Source organism: Ovis canadensis, chromosome 6 (assembly GCF_042477335.2).
Source record: "Ovis canadensis isolate MfBH-ARS-UI-01 breed Bighorn chromosome 6, ARS-UI_OviCan_v2, whole genome shotgun sequence".
Classification (NCBI taxonomy): Eukaryota; Metazoa; Chordata; class Mammalia; order Artiodactyla; family Bovidae; genus Ovis; species Ovis canadensis.
The window spans coordinates 126,783,997-126,801,734 of record NC_091250.1 but is presented as its reverse complement, the minus strand read 5'-3'; the positions used below and the strand labels follow the sequence as shown (position 1 = coordinate 126,801,734).

Here is a 17,738-nt window from a genome sequence, read left to right as displayed (position 1 = left end):
TATAAAGTAACTTCATTAACATCCTGCATTTTACTGTCTTTAGTTATGTATACTGTATGTACAGACTGTTGTCTTCTCTTATATAAATGCAGACTTAACCTGTCCATGAGTTCCAGTTACCTCAAAACCTGGCAGATTTACCTCACCTATATACACATTTATATATAGCTTACCTCTGCATGTGTTTATGTGTATATACAGATTATATTAATATATAGCTTAACTGATCTATATATTAGTTTAGGGTGGAGGTAGTGTTGGAAGTGGCATTTGGAATTTTGTCATCTAGGTCTTCTGAGACATATACAGGGTTTCAAACAGACTGACGGTCAACTATGGAAAATCAGACACTAGGAATTATAAAAGGAGTTATCAAGAACAGGCTACGGAAGGATGAATTCCCTGAAGTCCTTATAATTGTATTCAGCATCAAAGTGGTCAATAGGCCCCAAAGCACTTCACAAAAGTTGGGCTTCCTGCTTATCTAAAGGCATTAATCTAATATAAATTTGCTTTGTGGAATTTCATTCATGGTTGTAGAGGGTCAAATATTCAAAAGAAAATAAAACTTTTCATCAAATTTAAAGTCATATTATAAAATTATGGTTAAGTAATAATGTACACACTCCAGGAGATAGTGAAGGACAGGGAAGCCTGGTGCACTCCAGTCCATGGGTCACAAAGAGTCGGACATGACTTAGCAACTGTATGACAATTCATGATCTATAGAGAAAATTAATGACATCATAACCAGTTTATGGTCTTAGCTTTTATGTTCTTAGCTGAGGCTAGTCAACATTAAAACAGTGAAAATATGTACAAATGTTCACAGCATATTAGGTTTCATTTCTAGGCTTGAACACATTACTTAGAAAGTTTCTCCAACTATCTCATACCTGAGGAATTTTAGAATCCTGTAAAGAGCTATTACCCTTATTTCTTGGACAACTCTCAGATTCCAAGTCTCTACATTACCAAAAATAGAACTGACTGCAGATGAAGCTAAACCACGTGAAACATTCCCTATTCCCTGTCATGGAAATAACGAATCTTCTACCATTATGCTACACAACGGTGTGTGTACTCAACTTTCCTACTAGTATTTCTATGTGAATTTCATGGGTATGTTCCACTGTCACCAAATCAGAATTATCAGAAATCCTCAGTGAGAAAAGAAAACCATTACATGTCTAGTAATCATTCTGTTTTAATTAAAACAGACTTTTTTAAGCAGTATGCCCCTCCCAAACTCATTTAGAATATGATTTAGAGAAAAAAAAAGCAAATAATTTGTAGTATAAAAACACTGTACTTAGAGTATTAAATTTCAGGTACATAGATTTATAAAGCATCATAAAAAGTGAGGAACTGGCTGTTTAACATACGTATATATATATATGTATATATGTATGTATGTGTGTGTGTTAAAATATACATTATAGGCACACACATATATATTTCTTTGTTTTCAATGAAGGTAATAAGGACGTGAGAAAAGCCTGAAGATCCTTCTTATACAAGGGATGTTACAGTTTGGTCCTGGTTACCAATAATGTTTAGATTCTAACCTGCAGCTACTTAGAAAGAAACAGGATAATTCTAACCTTCTCCTTAGGACCTTTGTGCCCTTAGGTATTTACTCTCAGCAACAGTCTGTGGTACCTGAATTACTGCAACTGGAGGAAGGGACAGGTAAACATACCAAATCAGCTGAAATATATTTAAAGGTTAACATTTTCTTGGTGTGAAGCTAAAGACATGTTTTGTTCTAAAAGAGCCAAAACCAAGGGGAGAAATATTCCCCCCCCAACCACAATCCTTTTCAAGATCCAAAATAAATCTATGATCTACTTCACTTCTATCAGCATCAAAAAAGAACTGATTGCATACTCAAGTTTCCTATTTTCATGACTGAATATACTTAAGACAATTTCATTACTGAGTACATTTTCTTAATTAAAAGATACACATTATTTCTTCCTAAAATAGAGCAAGCTCTTGATTACAAACATGACTGTATGTGGTTAATCACAACAAATCTGAATTACAAACCAGCTTGCTACCCACTCCCCACACTTCTGGTCTGTTCCCCTTTTGAAAAATTGCATGTACTAATAAAAATGTAAGCTATTTTTCTTGGGAGACATGGGAACGGAGTACAGTAATAGAAACAAATACTCCAATGATGCACCATTTTGTATTACTCCTAGAAAAGATTTTTTTTTTTACTATTATTAAAAATGTAAGATTTATACACTTAGAAATACAAACATTAAAGCTGTCATGCTAACATCAGCCACTAAAACCTTTGGTTTTTAGACAATCTACCCATTGCTATATAATGCAACTTCCCTAAGGTACTTCTAGATGTTAAAGCTGGACTCTTCTACAATATCTGAATTATTCAACAGTGGCAGTGTTCACTAGTTAACTGGATTTTTAACTGAATTGAGGAACATGGTCTATTGTAGGAGCCTATTTGCAGTTATATTTCAATGACATTTTTTACTGTTAAAATCTGTTAAAAAAAAAAACAACGAAATCTAAAGAACAACGTCACAAGACATACAGGTATGGGACTATAACTTTTTCTATATCTGAGCAAACAGAGGCTCAGAGTTATGGATTTGCCAGGGGTACTTCAGAGTTTCACCTATTTTGACCAACTTCCTGACCTTTACTCCAGTCCCTGTTTATCCTTTATTATCCCTTACTTAAAAGGAGTATTTACATGTTTAGCTATCATGCTAATTACTCAAGAAGGTAGAATCACAAAACATTTACATTGTCTGCCTTATCTTCATAACCCCTAGACCTGAGTTTATATACTATCTTTTAATGGACTCAAACCTAGCACCACTAGAATATTACAGATTTCTGCTAGTCCTGTATTAGCTAAGGAATGATCTTAAGCTGTCATCAGTTCAGTTCAGTTCAGTTGCTCAGTCGTGTCCGACTCTTTGCGACCCCATGAATCGCAGCACGCCAGGCCTCCCTGTCCATCACCAAATCCCGGAGTTCACTCAGACTCACATCCATCGAGTCTGTGATGCCATCCAGCCATCTCATCCTGGGTCGTCCCCTTCTCCTCCTGCCCCCAATCCCTCCCAGCATCAGTCTTTTCCAATGAGTCAACTCTTCACATGAGGTGGCCAAAGTACTGGAGCTTCAGCTTTAGCATCATTCCTTCCAAAGAAATCCCAGGGTTGATCTCCTTCAGAATGGACTGGTTGGATCTCCTTGCAGTCCAAGGGACTCTCAAGAGTCTTCTCCAACACCATAGTTCAAATGCATCAATTCTTCGGTGCTCAGCCTTCTTCACAGTCCAACTCTCACATCCATACATGACCACAGGAAAAACCATAGCCTTGACTAGACGGACCTTAGTTGGCATAGTAATGTCTCTGCTTTTGAATATACTATCTAGGTTGGTCATAAATTTTCTTCCAAGGAGTAAGCATCTTTTAATTTTATGGCTGGATGAAACTGTAATAGGACTGTGTTTATTTTAATGAGTATTTGTGCACCATCAAAAGTCATCTTGGGTGCCACAAAGGGTAAGTGTACCACACTTGAGAAACACTGCTTAAGGAATCATTTTACTTTTATTGACTCCAACTTTGAGCATCTTCCAAATGGTTCTAGTCAGGGTTTCTGAAGTAACGTATGTCTTTGTCCACTATAAATAACTTCCTTCAAACACTTAAAAATTCCAGTTATGTCTTCTCTTAATTTTATATTCCCCAAACAGATCCAGCTTCTTCATTTACGCACAAGACACGATTTTTACTCTTTCAAAGTCATTTTGTCACTGTTCATCACCCATTACCACAACTGACTTTTACTGTCAGGAACTGTTCTAAATACTTCATGTGAATTAAATCACTCACTTCTTACAAGATCCTTCTAAAGCAGGCAGAATGCTGTCTCTTTTACACGTGAGGACTCAAGACACAAAGGGAAGTTAGGTAAACTGCCCAAGGTCACACAGTTAGAAAATAGCAAACTTGGGTTTAAACTCAGATAACCTGGCTCCAGAGTCTGTAATTCCAACCACTGCCAACTACTGCTAAACCACCACATGGAAGAAATACTGATGTAGAATTTATTACCAATATTGATTTTAAAGGTCAATAATATCAGCTATGCTTGTTGGTTAAATAATATCACTAAATCAGTTGCCTAATGGTGAATTAAATTCGTGACAAACTAAAAAGAGCAACAATTTAAAAAGCAGGTCTATGTACTGAGATGCTATAATTTCTTTAATCAATCAATAACATTTTATAATAACTCAGTGTAGGCAGAAGTTTGATATTAATATCACCTAATTCTCACTTATCCCTTCAATAGCCTTGACATCTACAAATAACCCTACAATCTTAACATTTAATACCTTCTTACCCTACAAATATACCCTATTTTCTGCTTTTGCTTTTCCTCTTAACCAAGGATCCCAGATAAGCAAAGTTTTTTTTTTTTTCCCCCTCTCTGGATCCAGTTGTTTCTACTAGCCTAAACATTTCTAATGTCTTAGATTCATCACCATTTTTCTCCCCTAGTCCCTTGTCAGAAGTTCAGAATTTCCAGGATGGCTTACTGTACTGAGTATGTACTATAACCCTAAAATGGAATTCTGTAAAGGATGCTAACATAAAAAATAAAAACAGATTTGTCTACAAGATGTAACTCCTGCCTGCCTTAATTTTATTATTCTCCAAACAAATCAACTCTTTCAACTATTCACAAGGACATGATTTTTACTCTTCCAAAGTCATTTTTGAAAATATATATTTAATAAAATATGACTAGGTCTACTATATGATGTAACACTCAACATCTAGATTATTTATAAAGGTTTTAGACAACTGAAGAAGTAAATCAGTTTAATAATGTTTAGTGCAATCGAAAGTATAAAGTATAAAAACAGTGTGGCTACTAAGCTCTGCTCACATAGAACCAGCACATTCTATTGTGATTACGATATACTTCTGAATCATTCTATTTTACTATGTATTCAGCAGTCTAAGAACATCTGTGAATGATCTAACAAATTATCTCATGCAGCACTTTCCTTCAGATAGATTTTAACAGAATACGTGAAACATATGCAAATTCACTTTTCAACTGAATAGCTTTTCTTAGAAGTTAAAAATAGAAATGTGAATGACCTTTATTTACCAAACAGACTGTTCCAAAAGAAAAGAATTTAAGGAAGTCAGGATCAGCATATTAAAAATGTATTATCTAAAGTTATTATTTTATAAATCAAGCCATAAAAGTAATAAAGATTATGATTTATTTTCTGTTTTGTAAACTCAATTTCAACAATATAATTTTCAATCACAGATTTAGAATTCAGAGACCAGCTGCTTAAATGATGATATGGTTTGTTAATTCCACAGTAGAAAAAAGGTCCCATGAAGAAGTCCTGGAATGTAATTTCTAGTGCCTTTCTGGTCAAAGTCTATGGACTGTTAGACCTCTGTAAGGCCTGGCGTGAACATGACCTCAGTCTAGAGTGCAGAGTCTGTTAATACTGTGACAATTCTACTTCTAACCATCCTAGAAGATCCTCAGGAATAAATAAACCAGTGATTAGACTAGGCTAGCATGTGGTAGGTGCTCAGTACAGAAGGGTCAAATGTTGAACAAATCAATCTGTCACCTCACTTAACGCTTTGCTTTTTCAATTCTTCTTTTATTCCCTAGTCCTATCTACCTTGACTATCTCCTAGGTAGCCTAGACTTTCTTCCTATCTTTCCATCTTTACTTAATATTAATTTTTACTTAACACTAGAGTTCACATGGTCTAGCTTCACACTGGCCGTTTTCTCACTCTTTGTTTCTCAACTTCATTGCCAACTGTTTTCAGCAAAGCTTTAGTTGAAGAAGTGTCAAGCCACTCTAGCAATTAATTACGTATTTTAAGGAAGTCCTATACTATCTTTACCATTCCTTCTTCATCCTTCTTCCCTCTTCTCAGACCTGCCCCCTGAACATACTCTACAATAAATAAGTGTTGTTTAAAATTAAAAAACAAATAAATAAAAGCAACCTTTGCGAAGGGTATTTTAATCCTGCCATGTCTACTCCAAAGTCATGGAAGTACTAGGTACTGTGACTCCAAATACAATATTTGTCCAACAGAAAGAAAACAACTTTAATGAAAGTCTATTTATTCTTTTTCATGAGAGTAAAATTCACTGTGTAAACTTTCTAACTAGAATAAATTAAGTATGACTACCATATTCAGAGAATCACCAGTATATTTCCTAGTCGAACATAAACACAAGTGTTATAAGATATAATAACAGGTTCTACACACTTTGTAAATAGCATCTCATTTAATTCTCATAATGAACTTTGAGACTGCTATTCCCATTTCACAGATGGGAAGCTAAGGCTCATGGAAGTTACTTGACAAGTTAATACAATAAACTGGAAAGCTGATATTCAAACTCAGGACTGCCTCCGTAGTCACAGTCATTGAATTAAATCATGCTGTCACAAATATACTTCAATGGCTGCTTTGCCAGTGAGAATATGCTCAAACTCCTAATTCTATTTTCTATACAGGAAGAGTTGCAGCTTCATTTTTATACTTATAAAATGATTAACTTGTATGTATGGGGAAGGTTTAGAGAAACATGTATTCGGTCATCAATTGAAAACATAAAATGTTTTTATAAAAACTTACCATTTAACATCAATAGATTGTCAGTTCCTGGATGTGGATAGCTCAATCGACCTTTAAAAAGATGGGAAAGGGAAGTTTGAAGATTATGGAGCTATTTGAAAACCAAAAAAAAAAAAAAAGGAAGGGGAGTAAGGAGAAGAAATTTACTGAGCACAGTACAGTTCTTCAGGAATAAAAAATTAATGTTTAGTTAAAAGTGTATTAATTGAAACTATCTTTGGAAGTTGCAAACAGTGAACTTTTAGCTCTCAGAATATAAAAGCACAATGTGATTTGGGAGCACCCCTTATAGAATCAAGATTTCTTTTTTTGGAAAGTAAAAACAATGTAGGTATCCTAGTCTTTCAAACTTAATATAGGATGTGAAAATTAAAAAAAAAAATCTCAAATCTGTTTGTAATTCTCTCTCTATAGACCTATTTTTCCAAAAATCATATTTGAAGGACAGAAACTTATATTCTTAAAAAAACACAACAAAATAGCAAAAAAAAAAGAGCCACAAAAACTCTTCTCAACTTGCTCTTGAATTCAATATGATTTTATAAGCTGAATTTAAATAAAGCTTAATAAAAACATTTTAAAGGTTTTACTATAAATAACATTGGAAATTTAATACTGTTTGATATTGTTCAATGTTTATAAATGGGACAAAAATAAAAACATAAAAAATGAAAATATTAAAGCTTAGGAGCATAATACTTCTTTTTGAGTCATCCTTCACTAGGGAATTTTGCATTTAGAAAAATACAGAAGGGACAACTACTATATACTTCTGTGGAAGAGAAAAAAGTTGTACATGAACAACTGCTGCAGTTTTACATAATAACATTTATTTCATTAAATCCCAATAGTGAGGATGATCATTTGTTTGTAGTCCATGAAAATACAAGATTTTCCTCAAATGACTGAATCTCTGATAGACTATTAGAAAGGTACATTAAAATCTGCTTAGAAAACTTTGAAAAATTAAATATCTGTGAGATTGCATTTTAGCAACTTTTAGCACAGCCCTTGAAAAAGACACTACAACAGAGTGCAGTGTATTGATACCAGAGGGAGAAACCAATGACTGTCAGTGAGCCTGGCACGATTTGTAAGGAGTGCAGAGTAACTGCATCTGCCTTTACCACCTCAGCAAGTACTTTATACACTAAGGGTCCTCTCCAAAATATCCCACACAAAACAGATATTTTCTACTGGCTTTAAATTATGAAGTTAAAGAATTTTATCATCTCCAATGCAAGAGCAAGTGGCAAAGGTAATCCAATTTTGACATTAAAACATATAAGCAGATATATACGTGTATATATATACATATATATCTATACATACACACACACATGTCATCTGAGTTCTAATTTAACTACACGCTTCGTTTTCACACTGAACTTAAACTAAACGTTTCTGACCTTCAAAAGACAATTTACCAGCCCTTACTGACTCCTAAGTTTCATGCAGCATGACATTAGTTAACAGAATGCCATACAAATAAGTTCATTGCTGTGATACTTTAGTATGGAGTGAGAAACAGAAGAGTAAGTACAAAGGGCATAAGATAGAGTTAGGAAGCAGCTCTCTTGAACTGGATATTTCAACAGTGTGGAACATTACTTTGAAGGATCATAGTTTATTTTGGAAATATGCCTATTTCTAAACATCTTGTTGCAGATGACCAAATTTAGAGAACAATTTAAGGCTACAAAAAAAAAAAAAAAATCACCGCTATACTGAGACTGAAAACCAAAATCCCTAACAAAGTGGCAACCTGTGTTGCTCTGTTCAGTGTAACAAGTTCATTAGTCTGTACACTGATGCTAAGGATACAAACACTAGTGAGATAGTCTCTGCTTATGATGCGGTAGGTGAGACAGACACAAATAAACAATTCCAATACACTTAGCCAAGAGTAAAGAGTTATGTACAGTAGGCTATATTAAAAAAAACAAAAACACAAATGAGTATTTAACCAAGTTCAGGGATTTAAGCAAGATTTCCAAGAAAAGTAAACTAAGCAAAGCCTTAAGCCTAGTTCCACTTCAAAAGACACTCAACTTCCAATTGCCACATAATTATCCTCTAATAGGTCCACTGTTCACTTTATTTTTTATCCCAAGACACAGGTAACAAGATATTTTCATTACTAATAGTCTTGACTTCTTGGCTCTGAATGGACTTAAAAGGCACACCTTATGTGGAAAATTCAATGAACAGATATTCTATTTGCAAATGGATAGATATGTGTAAATATGTTCTAAAATATAATTCTTCAAAGAAGAAAATCTCTCAAGATAATTAATAAAACACTCCAAATTGAAATAAGCAGATTTAGATTTGTTTTAAAATTACCCAGTTACTTTTCCTCTACCATCAGTTCAGTTCAGTTCAGTCACTCAGTTGTGTCTGACTCTTTGTGACCCCATGAATCGCAGCACGCCAGGCCTCCCTGTCCATCACCAACTCCCGGAGTTCACTCAGATTCATGTCCATCGAGTCCGTGATGCCTTCCAGCCATCTCATCCTGTCGTCCCCTTCTCCTCCTGCCCCCAATCCCTCCCAGCATCAGGGTCTTTTCCAAAGAGTCAACTCTTCGCATGAGGTGGCCAAAGTACTGGAGTTTCAGCTTTAGCATCATTCCTTCCAAAGAAATCCCAGGGCTGATCTCCTTCAGAATGGACTGGTTGGATCTCCTTGCAGTCCAAGGGACTCTCAAGAGTCTTCTCCAACACCACACTTCAAAAGCATCAATTCTTCGGCTCTCAGCCTTCTTCACAGTCCAACTCTCACATCCATACATGACTACTGGAAAAACCATAGCCTTGACTAGATGGACCTTAGTGGGCAAAGTAATGTCTCTGCTTTTGAATATACTATCTAGGTTGGTCATCACTTTTCTTTCAAAGAGTAAGCGTCTTTTAATTTCATGGCTGCAGTCACCATCTGCCATAGTGAAATACTAATACATTTTTACAAATAAACTTTCACGGCTCTATTTTACATGTGAGTGAGTGAGTGAGTGTTAGTTGCTCAGTCGTGTCAGACTATGTAGCCTGCCAGGCTCCTTTGTCCATGGGATTTTCTAGGCAAGTCTACTAGAATGGGTTGCCATTCCCTTCTCCAGAGGATCTCCCCAACCCAGGGGTAGAATCCAGGTCTCCTGCATTGCAGGCAGATTCTTTACCATCTGAGCTATAAGGGAAGCCCATCCATTTTATAAGGGGTAGTATTAAAATTACTTTCATTAAGAATCTGCCAATTGACAGTAATAACTAACACTGGAGGTTTTATGGGCTTCCCTGGAGAATGGGATTGGCCTAAACCACTCCAGTATTCTTGCCTGGAGAATTCCACCGACAGAAGAGCCTGGCAGGCTACAGTCCATGGGGTTATGAAGAGTCAGACACAACTGGGCAACTAACACTTGCACTTGGCAGGTTTATGATGTACCAGGAGCTTTTCTTGGAGAAGGAAATGGCAACCCATTTCAGTATTCTTGCAGAGAGAATCCCAGGGATGGCAGAGCCTGGTGGGCTGCCGTCTATGCGGTCGCACAGGGTCGGACATGACTGAAGCGACTTAGTAGCAGCAGTAGCAGGAGCTTTTCTTAGTTCTTTACAACGAATTACTTAACCCTCACAACAATCCTGACTTAGGTACCATTATCTTCCCACTGGAAGATAAACCTTGCCACAAAAAGTTAAACATTTTGCCCAAGATTACAGCACTGGCAGGATTCGCTCCAAGCAGATTAGCTACATACTTAATCACTATCTTATAATGACTTCCTAGCTAATAACAATCTGGATTAAAGTAGGCATGGTTGGTTGTACAAAAAATTCATTCAATCAAAAACTTCACAGAAAGATTATGCAGCATAGATAATTTATCCTTTAATATAGAAAAAAAAAGAAAAAGAAAAAAAGCCACATTGCTATAAAACCAGTTTCCCCCTATTGTCAAAAGGCCTGTGGCACAGAGGCAGTTGTAGATTAACACTTGTTTTGTCAATACAAGGACACACAAATGGGCAGACACAGAGCTGCCCACAGGGAAAAAAAGTAGACTTTCCCAACCTTTCTTGTAGTTAAGTGTGCCCATGTGTCTACCGTGTGGTCAACAAATGTAAAACAAAACTGGTAAGTGAAGTTTCTGGAAAGTATCCTTAAAAGGGAAGCTCTTCCCTTTTCTTTACCGTTTCCCCTGCTTTCTGGAATGCATATGCAATGGCTTAACCGAATCAGCCATCTTAGGTCATGAGGCAGAAGCTGGGTGTGAAGACTACAAGACTGAAGGACCCCAGACCCATGAGAACCCCAACACTACTTCTCGGAGTCTTATGTTTATGTAAAAGAGAAAACGCCTATCATATTTAAGCTACTTAGTTCTCGGTTATACCAGAAGATAACTTTACAGATAAAGTCCTCTAGCAATGAGTTTGAGCAAACTGAATTTTAGTTAATTGGACTATTGTTTATGATTGTAAAAATATGACAAAATATAGTAATGTCATGATGGTTTTAACATATATAAAGAAATGGGTATATACTCCCTCTTGGTCTCTTTTACATTAGAATACTGTAAAATTGAAAATAAATAATTTTGAAAAATCTGTATTCCTGGTGTTGGTGAATAACTAGAAGACCTACAATACCTTAAAAATTGTCTTGCTGCTGCTGCTGCTAAGTCATTTCAGACATGTCCGACTCTGTGGGACCCCAAAGACAGCAGCCCACCAGGCTTCCCCGTCCCTGGGATTCTCCAGGCAAGAACACTGGAGTGGGTTGCCATTTCCTTCTCCAATGCACGAAAGTGAAAAGTGAAAGTGAAGTTGCTCAGTCGTATCCGACTCTTAGCGACTCCATGGACTGCAGCCTACCAGGCTCCTCCATCCATGGATTTTTCAGGCAAGAGTACTGGAGTGGGATGCCATTTCCTTCTCTGAAAAATTGCCTTATTAGTCTATTAATATTTTAACAATATGCATAATACATATACAAAAAGACAATTCATGTTAGCCATTTCAGATGTATATTCATTCAGCTCAATTCAGTTCAGTCACTCAGTCATGTCCCACTCTTTTCGACCCCATGAATCACACATGCCAGGCCTCCCTGTCCATCACCAACTCCCGGAGTTCACTCAAACTCATGTCCATCGAGTCAGTGATGCTATCCAGCCATCTCATCCTCTGTTGTCCCCTTTTCCTTCTGCCCCCAATCCCTCCCAGCATCAGGGTCTTTTCCAATGAGTCAACTCTTCGCATGAGGTGGCCAAAGTACTGGAGTTTCAGCTTCAGCATCAGTCCTTCCAATGAACATTCAGGACTGATCTCCTTTAGGATGGACTGGTTGGATATTCTTGAAGTCCAAGGGACTCTCAAGAGTCTTCTCCAACACCACAGTTCAAAAGCATCAATTCTTCGGTGTTCAGCTTTCTTCACAGTCCAACACTCACATGCATACATGACCACTGGAAAAACCATAGCCTTGACTAGAAGGAACTTTGTTGTCAAAGTAATATCTCTGCTTTTCAATATGCTATCTAGGTTGGTCATAACTTTCCTTCCAAGGAGCAAGCACCTTTTAATTTCATGACTGCAATCACCATCTGCACTGATTTTGGAGCCCAAAAAAATAAAGTCTGACACTGTTTCCACTGTTTTCCCATCTCTCTGCCATGAAGTGATGGGACTAGATGCATATTCAGTTCAGTTCAGTCACTCAGTCATGTCTGACTCTTTGCGACTCCATGAATCGCAGCACACCAAGCCTCCCTGTCCATCACCATCTCCCGGAGTTCACTCAAACTTATGTCCATAGAGTCGGTGATGCCATCCAGCCAGCTCATCCTCTGTCGTCCCCTTCTCCTCCTGCCCCCAATACCTCCCAGCATCAGGGTCTTTTCAGATGAGTCAACTCTTCGCATAAGGTGGCCAAAGTACTGGAGCTTCAGCTTCCGCATCATTCCTTCCAAAGAACACCCAGGGCTGATCTCCTTCAGAATGGACTGGTTGGATCTCCTTGCAGTCCAAGGGACTCTCAAGAGTCTTCTCCAACACCACAGTTCAAAAGCATCATTCTTCAGCACTCAGCTTTCTTTATAGTGCAACTCTGACATCCATACATGACCACTGGAAAAACCATAGCCTTGACTAGATGGACCTTTGTCAGCAAAGTAATGTCTCTGCTTTTCAAGATGCTGTCTAGGTTGGTCATCACTTTCCTTCCAAGGAATAAGAGTCTTTTAATTTCATGGCTGCAGTCACCATCTGCAGTGATTTTGGAGCCCCCCAAAATAAAGTCTGACACTGTTTCCACTGTTTCCCCATGTACATCCCATGAAGTGATGGGACCAGATGCCATGATATTCATTTTCTGAATGTTGAGCTTTAAGCCAACCTTTTCACTCTCTTCTTTCACTTCCATCAAGAGGCTTTTTAGTTCCTCTTCACTTTCTGCCATAAGGGTGGTGTCATCTGCATATCTGAGGTTATTGTATTTCTCCCAGGAATCTTGATTCCAGCTTGTGCTTCTTCCAGTCCAGCGTTTCTCATGATGTACTCTGCATATAACTTAAATAAGCAGGGTGACAGTATACAGCCTTGATGTACTCCTTTTCCTATTGGGAACCAGTCTGTTGTTCCATGTCCAGTTCTAACTGTTGATTCCTGACCTGCATATAGGTTTCTCAAGAGGCAGGTCAGGTGGTCTGGTATTCCCATCTTTTGAAGAATTTTCCACAGTTTATTGTGATCCACACAGTCAAAGGCTTTGGCATAGTCAACAAAGCAGAAATAGATATTTTTCTGGAACTCTCTTGCTTTCTCAATGATCCAGAGGATGTTGGCAATTTGATCTCTGGTTCCTCTGCCTTTTCTAAAACCAGCTTGAACATCTGGAAGTTCAGGGTTCACATACTGCTGGAGCCTGGCTTAGAGAATTTTGAGCATTACTTTACTAGCATGTGAGATGAGCACAATTGTGTGGTAGTTTGAGCATTCTTTGGCATTGCCTTTCTTTGGATTGGAGCTGCATCAAAAAACACTGACAAATATGACAACTGCATACAACTTACCAACTCTAAAGATAAATTATTCACAAGGCAATATTTAAAGATATGCAATAAGTTAAGCCAATATTAGACTACTGACATATATATTCATATATATATATGTATTGATATGTATCAGCACATAAGGTATTTCTCCAAACTAATTACTACCAACACAAAGAACTTATTAGTGATTCATATATATATATATATATTTGTTGATATGTATCAGCACATAAGTTCTTTCTCCAAACTACTTATTACCAACACAAAGAACTTATTAGTGATTCATATATATATATATATTTTTGATATGTATCAGCACATAAGTTCTTTCTCCAAACTACTTACTACCAACACAAAGAACTTATCAGTGATAAAATGATAACATTTCTTATTTCATGTTTCCTTACATTTATGAACATTCTTTTAAAGTTATAGAAATGTGAATTAGAAAGGATAGAATGAAGCAGTCATTTCCCCAACATTTCTTAATGCTTGTGTATTCTCAAATTTAAAGCTTCTAGTTAATGAGAAGATAGCCATTTGATGAGTTTAGTTGCTAAGTTGTGTCCAACTCTTTTGTGACCTCACGGACTGTAGCCCACCAGGCTCCTCTGTCCAAGGGATTTTCTAGGCAAAAATACTGGCGTGGGTTGCCAATTCCTACTCTAGGGGATGGCCCTGACCAAAGAGATGAATCCATGTCTCCTGCACTGGCAGGCGAATTCTTCACCGCTGAGCCACTAGAGAAGCCCATTCGATGTAGCGTCTTACTTCCTTTCCCTGATAGCATATTCTCTTGGTTCTCCTCTATCAGCAGCCACTCCTAAGGTCTTCTTTGCAAGTAATTTATCTTCCTCCTCTTCTCAACCCTTAAATGCTAAAGCTCCAGTGGTCAATCCTCAGACTTCTCTCTCTACACTGTCTCCCTAGATGACATTATCTGCTACCAAAACTTTATATGTCATCTCTAAGCAGATGACACTCACATTGTATCTCTTAACTGCAACTCTCTATGCTAACTCTGTATTTCCCCAGATTAGTATACAGTACTTTTTCCCATTAGTTTGCTCATCTCCAAACTTTGGGTTACCTTATTCCCCACTCTGACTAATCTGTGTATAAATCTCTCACCTCTTCTCTTATCAACACAAAGCCCAACCTGACTACACTTCACCAGCTCCTTCACTGTCTGCCTGGCCTAAGCCATCCCCATCTCCTCACAGACAGCCAGAATAACATCACGGTCTTGTCTCCACTCAGAAGTGATCCTTCTAAAACCTAAATCAGCTTATCAGCTTATATTGCTCTATTGCTTAAAACCCTCCCCAACTTATCTGGCCCCTCATCGTCTACCATTCTAACCACAATGGCCTCTGCTATTACTCAAACATGGCAGGCACATTCTCATTTCACGATCTGTATACTTCCTCCCCTTTTTGATCCAAAATGCACTTGCCTACATATGACCAAAGTCACTTAACAGATGCCATCACAGACCATCCTGTCTAAAGCAGCAGCTTCATTCTTTCTCTGTGCCCTTGACACTATGCTTCTGCCTTCAAACAGAAGGCAGATTGATTGACAACACTGATTCCCGTTGTCTCTGTCCTTCATTAAACAGATCCATGAGGGCAAGACTGTCATTTTTTATTCCCTACTCTATCTCTAGCATGTAACACAGAACTTGGTACATAACAGATTCAAATATTTATTAAATGGATGAAAAAAAAGTCTCATTCTGTTATGTGAACTATGACCTTGATCTAAAGCACAGTACCTAAATATGCATTTGTATGTGAAGCAGGGAAAAGACATTCTCTCAGTGAATGGGAAAAAAAAAATCACAAAACAAGCTTTTATCAATTCATTTCTTAACCCCTTAAATATGGGGAGGGGAGGGAAAAAGACAAGTCCTATTTTTGCTCTTTGCCAAGATTTTTCCCATCTCCACAACTGCCCAACAGTTAATGATGTCAACCAATTTCTCATTAGTGATGAGAAAATTGCTGAACAACAATGCCACACGTTCTGCCAACTCTTTTAAACAGGAAAAAAAAAATCACATATTAAGAGTTTGAGTTAGAAAGTTAACCAACAAATAAGACAAGTGGTCATTCAAAGCACAAACTCAAGAACTATTAAATTCTACCAGCTACTAGCAATGAAATTTAGATATTTATTATTAGTAAGCCACCACAATCATCCAACTGTAAATTAAGGCTAAATATCTACCATTAGTTGTGATAATTAACTAAATACATACATGTAGAGTCATCAGAACAGAGCTTAGCATATATCAAATGCTCAATAAATGATAGGTATGATATGTTATATATTGGGTACATATATTAAACCAACACACATACACATATACAACACTCTTAAATAAAAACTAAATTTCCTTTTTATGTGCTTTAAACAAAGCATTGCTCCCACTGCTTTGGTAGACTGTTACCATATTTCTTTTATTATCTACATTTCACCTTTATTTTGAAACGCAATTAGGAAAAAAAAAAATGGTTCACAGGAAGCCTGGTAAAATCCACTCAGAATGTGGTCATTACCAACCTTGAATAACTTCAATCTCTGCTCAGATCCAAAGGGCAGGACAATCATTCCTGACCTCACTCCCAAATCTGAATGTATGCCTCATAAAAGCCTAAGAATAAGATCATACAAATGTAGAAAAGACCCTTAGATCCAGATTCCAAGAAAACAACAGAATCATTCCTTACCTTCATCTAATAAAAGCCATCAGTCTACTTTAGTTTCCACGAAAATTAATCAAGCTAATTCACTCTTAAATAAGGATCCCATCATAATTTTCTTTACCTAATATTTATAACTTTCAATACCTTTATCCAATTAATACTAGACCATCCATTAGGAGGGCTTCCCTCGTAGCTCAGCTGGTAAAGATTGCAATGCAGGAGACCTGGTTCGATTCCTGGGTTGGGAAGATTCCCTGGAGAAGGGATAAACTACCCACTCCAGTATTCTTGGGCTTCCCTGCTGGCTCAGCTGGTGAAGAATCTGCCCACAATGCAGGAGACCTGGGTTTGATCCCTGGGTTGGGAAGATCCCCTGGAGGAGGGCATCATAACCCACTCCAGCACTCTTGCCTGGAGAATCCCCATGGACAGAGGAGACTTGTGAGGGCTACAGCCCCTGGGGGGTCTGTAAACACCAAGGAACATAGAATATGAATAAGTTTCTTTTAAGTATAACCATAGAGAAAGACAAAAACAATAAAGGGCTAAACTTAAGTCATTAATCATCTGGTAAGATAATGTATCATTGTAAAATCACTTCAATAAAACTGGTACTAATTGATATATGCAATTAAATGTTAAAATCATGTTGCACTAATGGTCACAAAAGTTTAAATTACAAAACAATTAATAAAAGGAATATTGAGAATAACAAATGGACTATCAAACATCATCAGTGGTAGTATAAACTGACATAAAACTTAAAAATAAATTGGCAAAAGTGGGGGGTTGGGATGATTTAGGAGATTGGGATTGACACAGACACACTACTATGCATAAAAGAGATACCTAATTAGAGCCTGCTGTGTAGCACAGGGAGCTCAGTGCTCTACACTGACCTAGATGGGAAGGAAACCCAAAACAGAGACGGTTTTTGTAGACATAGAGCTGATGTACTTCACTTTACAGCAGAAACTAACACAACATAGTCCAATAAAGATTAATAAAACAATACACTTAGTCATGCTTAGGGAATTCACTTTCATGCATTGGAGAGGGAAATGGCAACCCACTCCAGTGTTCTTGCCTGGAGAATCTCAGGGACGGGGGAGCCTGGTGGGCTGCCATCTCTGAGGTCGCACAGAGTCGGACACAACTGAAGCGACTTAGCAGCAGCAGCAGCTGCTTAGGGAATTAAGACTGCTGGTCACTACCACAGTCTGATCCCACAAGAGTAGGAAATCTGTGACCTATCCCAGCAGCAGCAGACATC

General features: G+C 37.4%; 1 protein-coding gene across 9 annotated transcripts in view; it reads right to left on the bottom strand.

Annotated features, from left to right (window-relative positions):
• CPEB2 (cytoplasmic polyadenylation element binding protein 2) overlaps positions 1-17,738 on the bottom strand; it is a 74,558-nt gene that overhangs the window by 28,618 nt on the left and 28,202 nt on the right. For 7 of the 9 annotated variants that reach the window (XM_069594704.1, XM_069594705.1, XM_069594707.1 and 4 more), the window contains one exon: positions 6,702-6,752. The exons of the other annotated variants lie outside the window; for them this stretch is intronic. In XM_069594704.1, the coding sequence (XP_069450805.1) occupies positions 6,702-6,752 (51 nt within the window). The remainder of the gene's footprint in view (positions 1-6,701; positions 6,753-17,738) is intronic. 9 annotated transcript variants of the gene reach the window in all.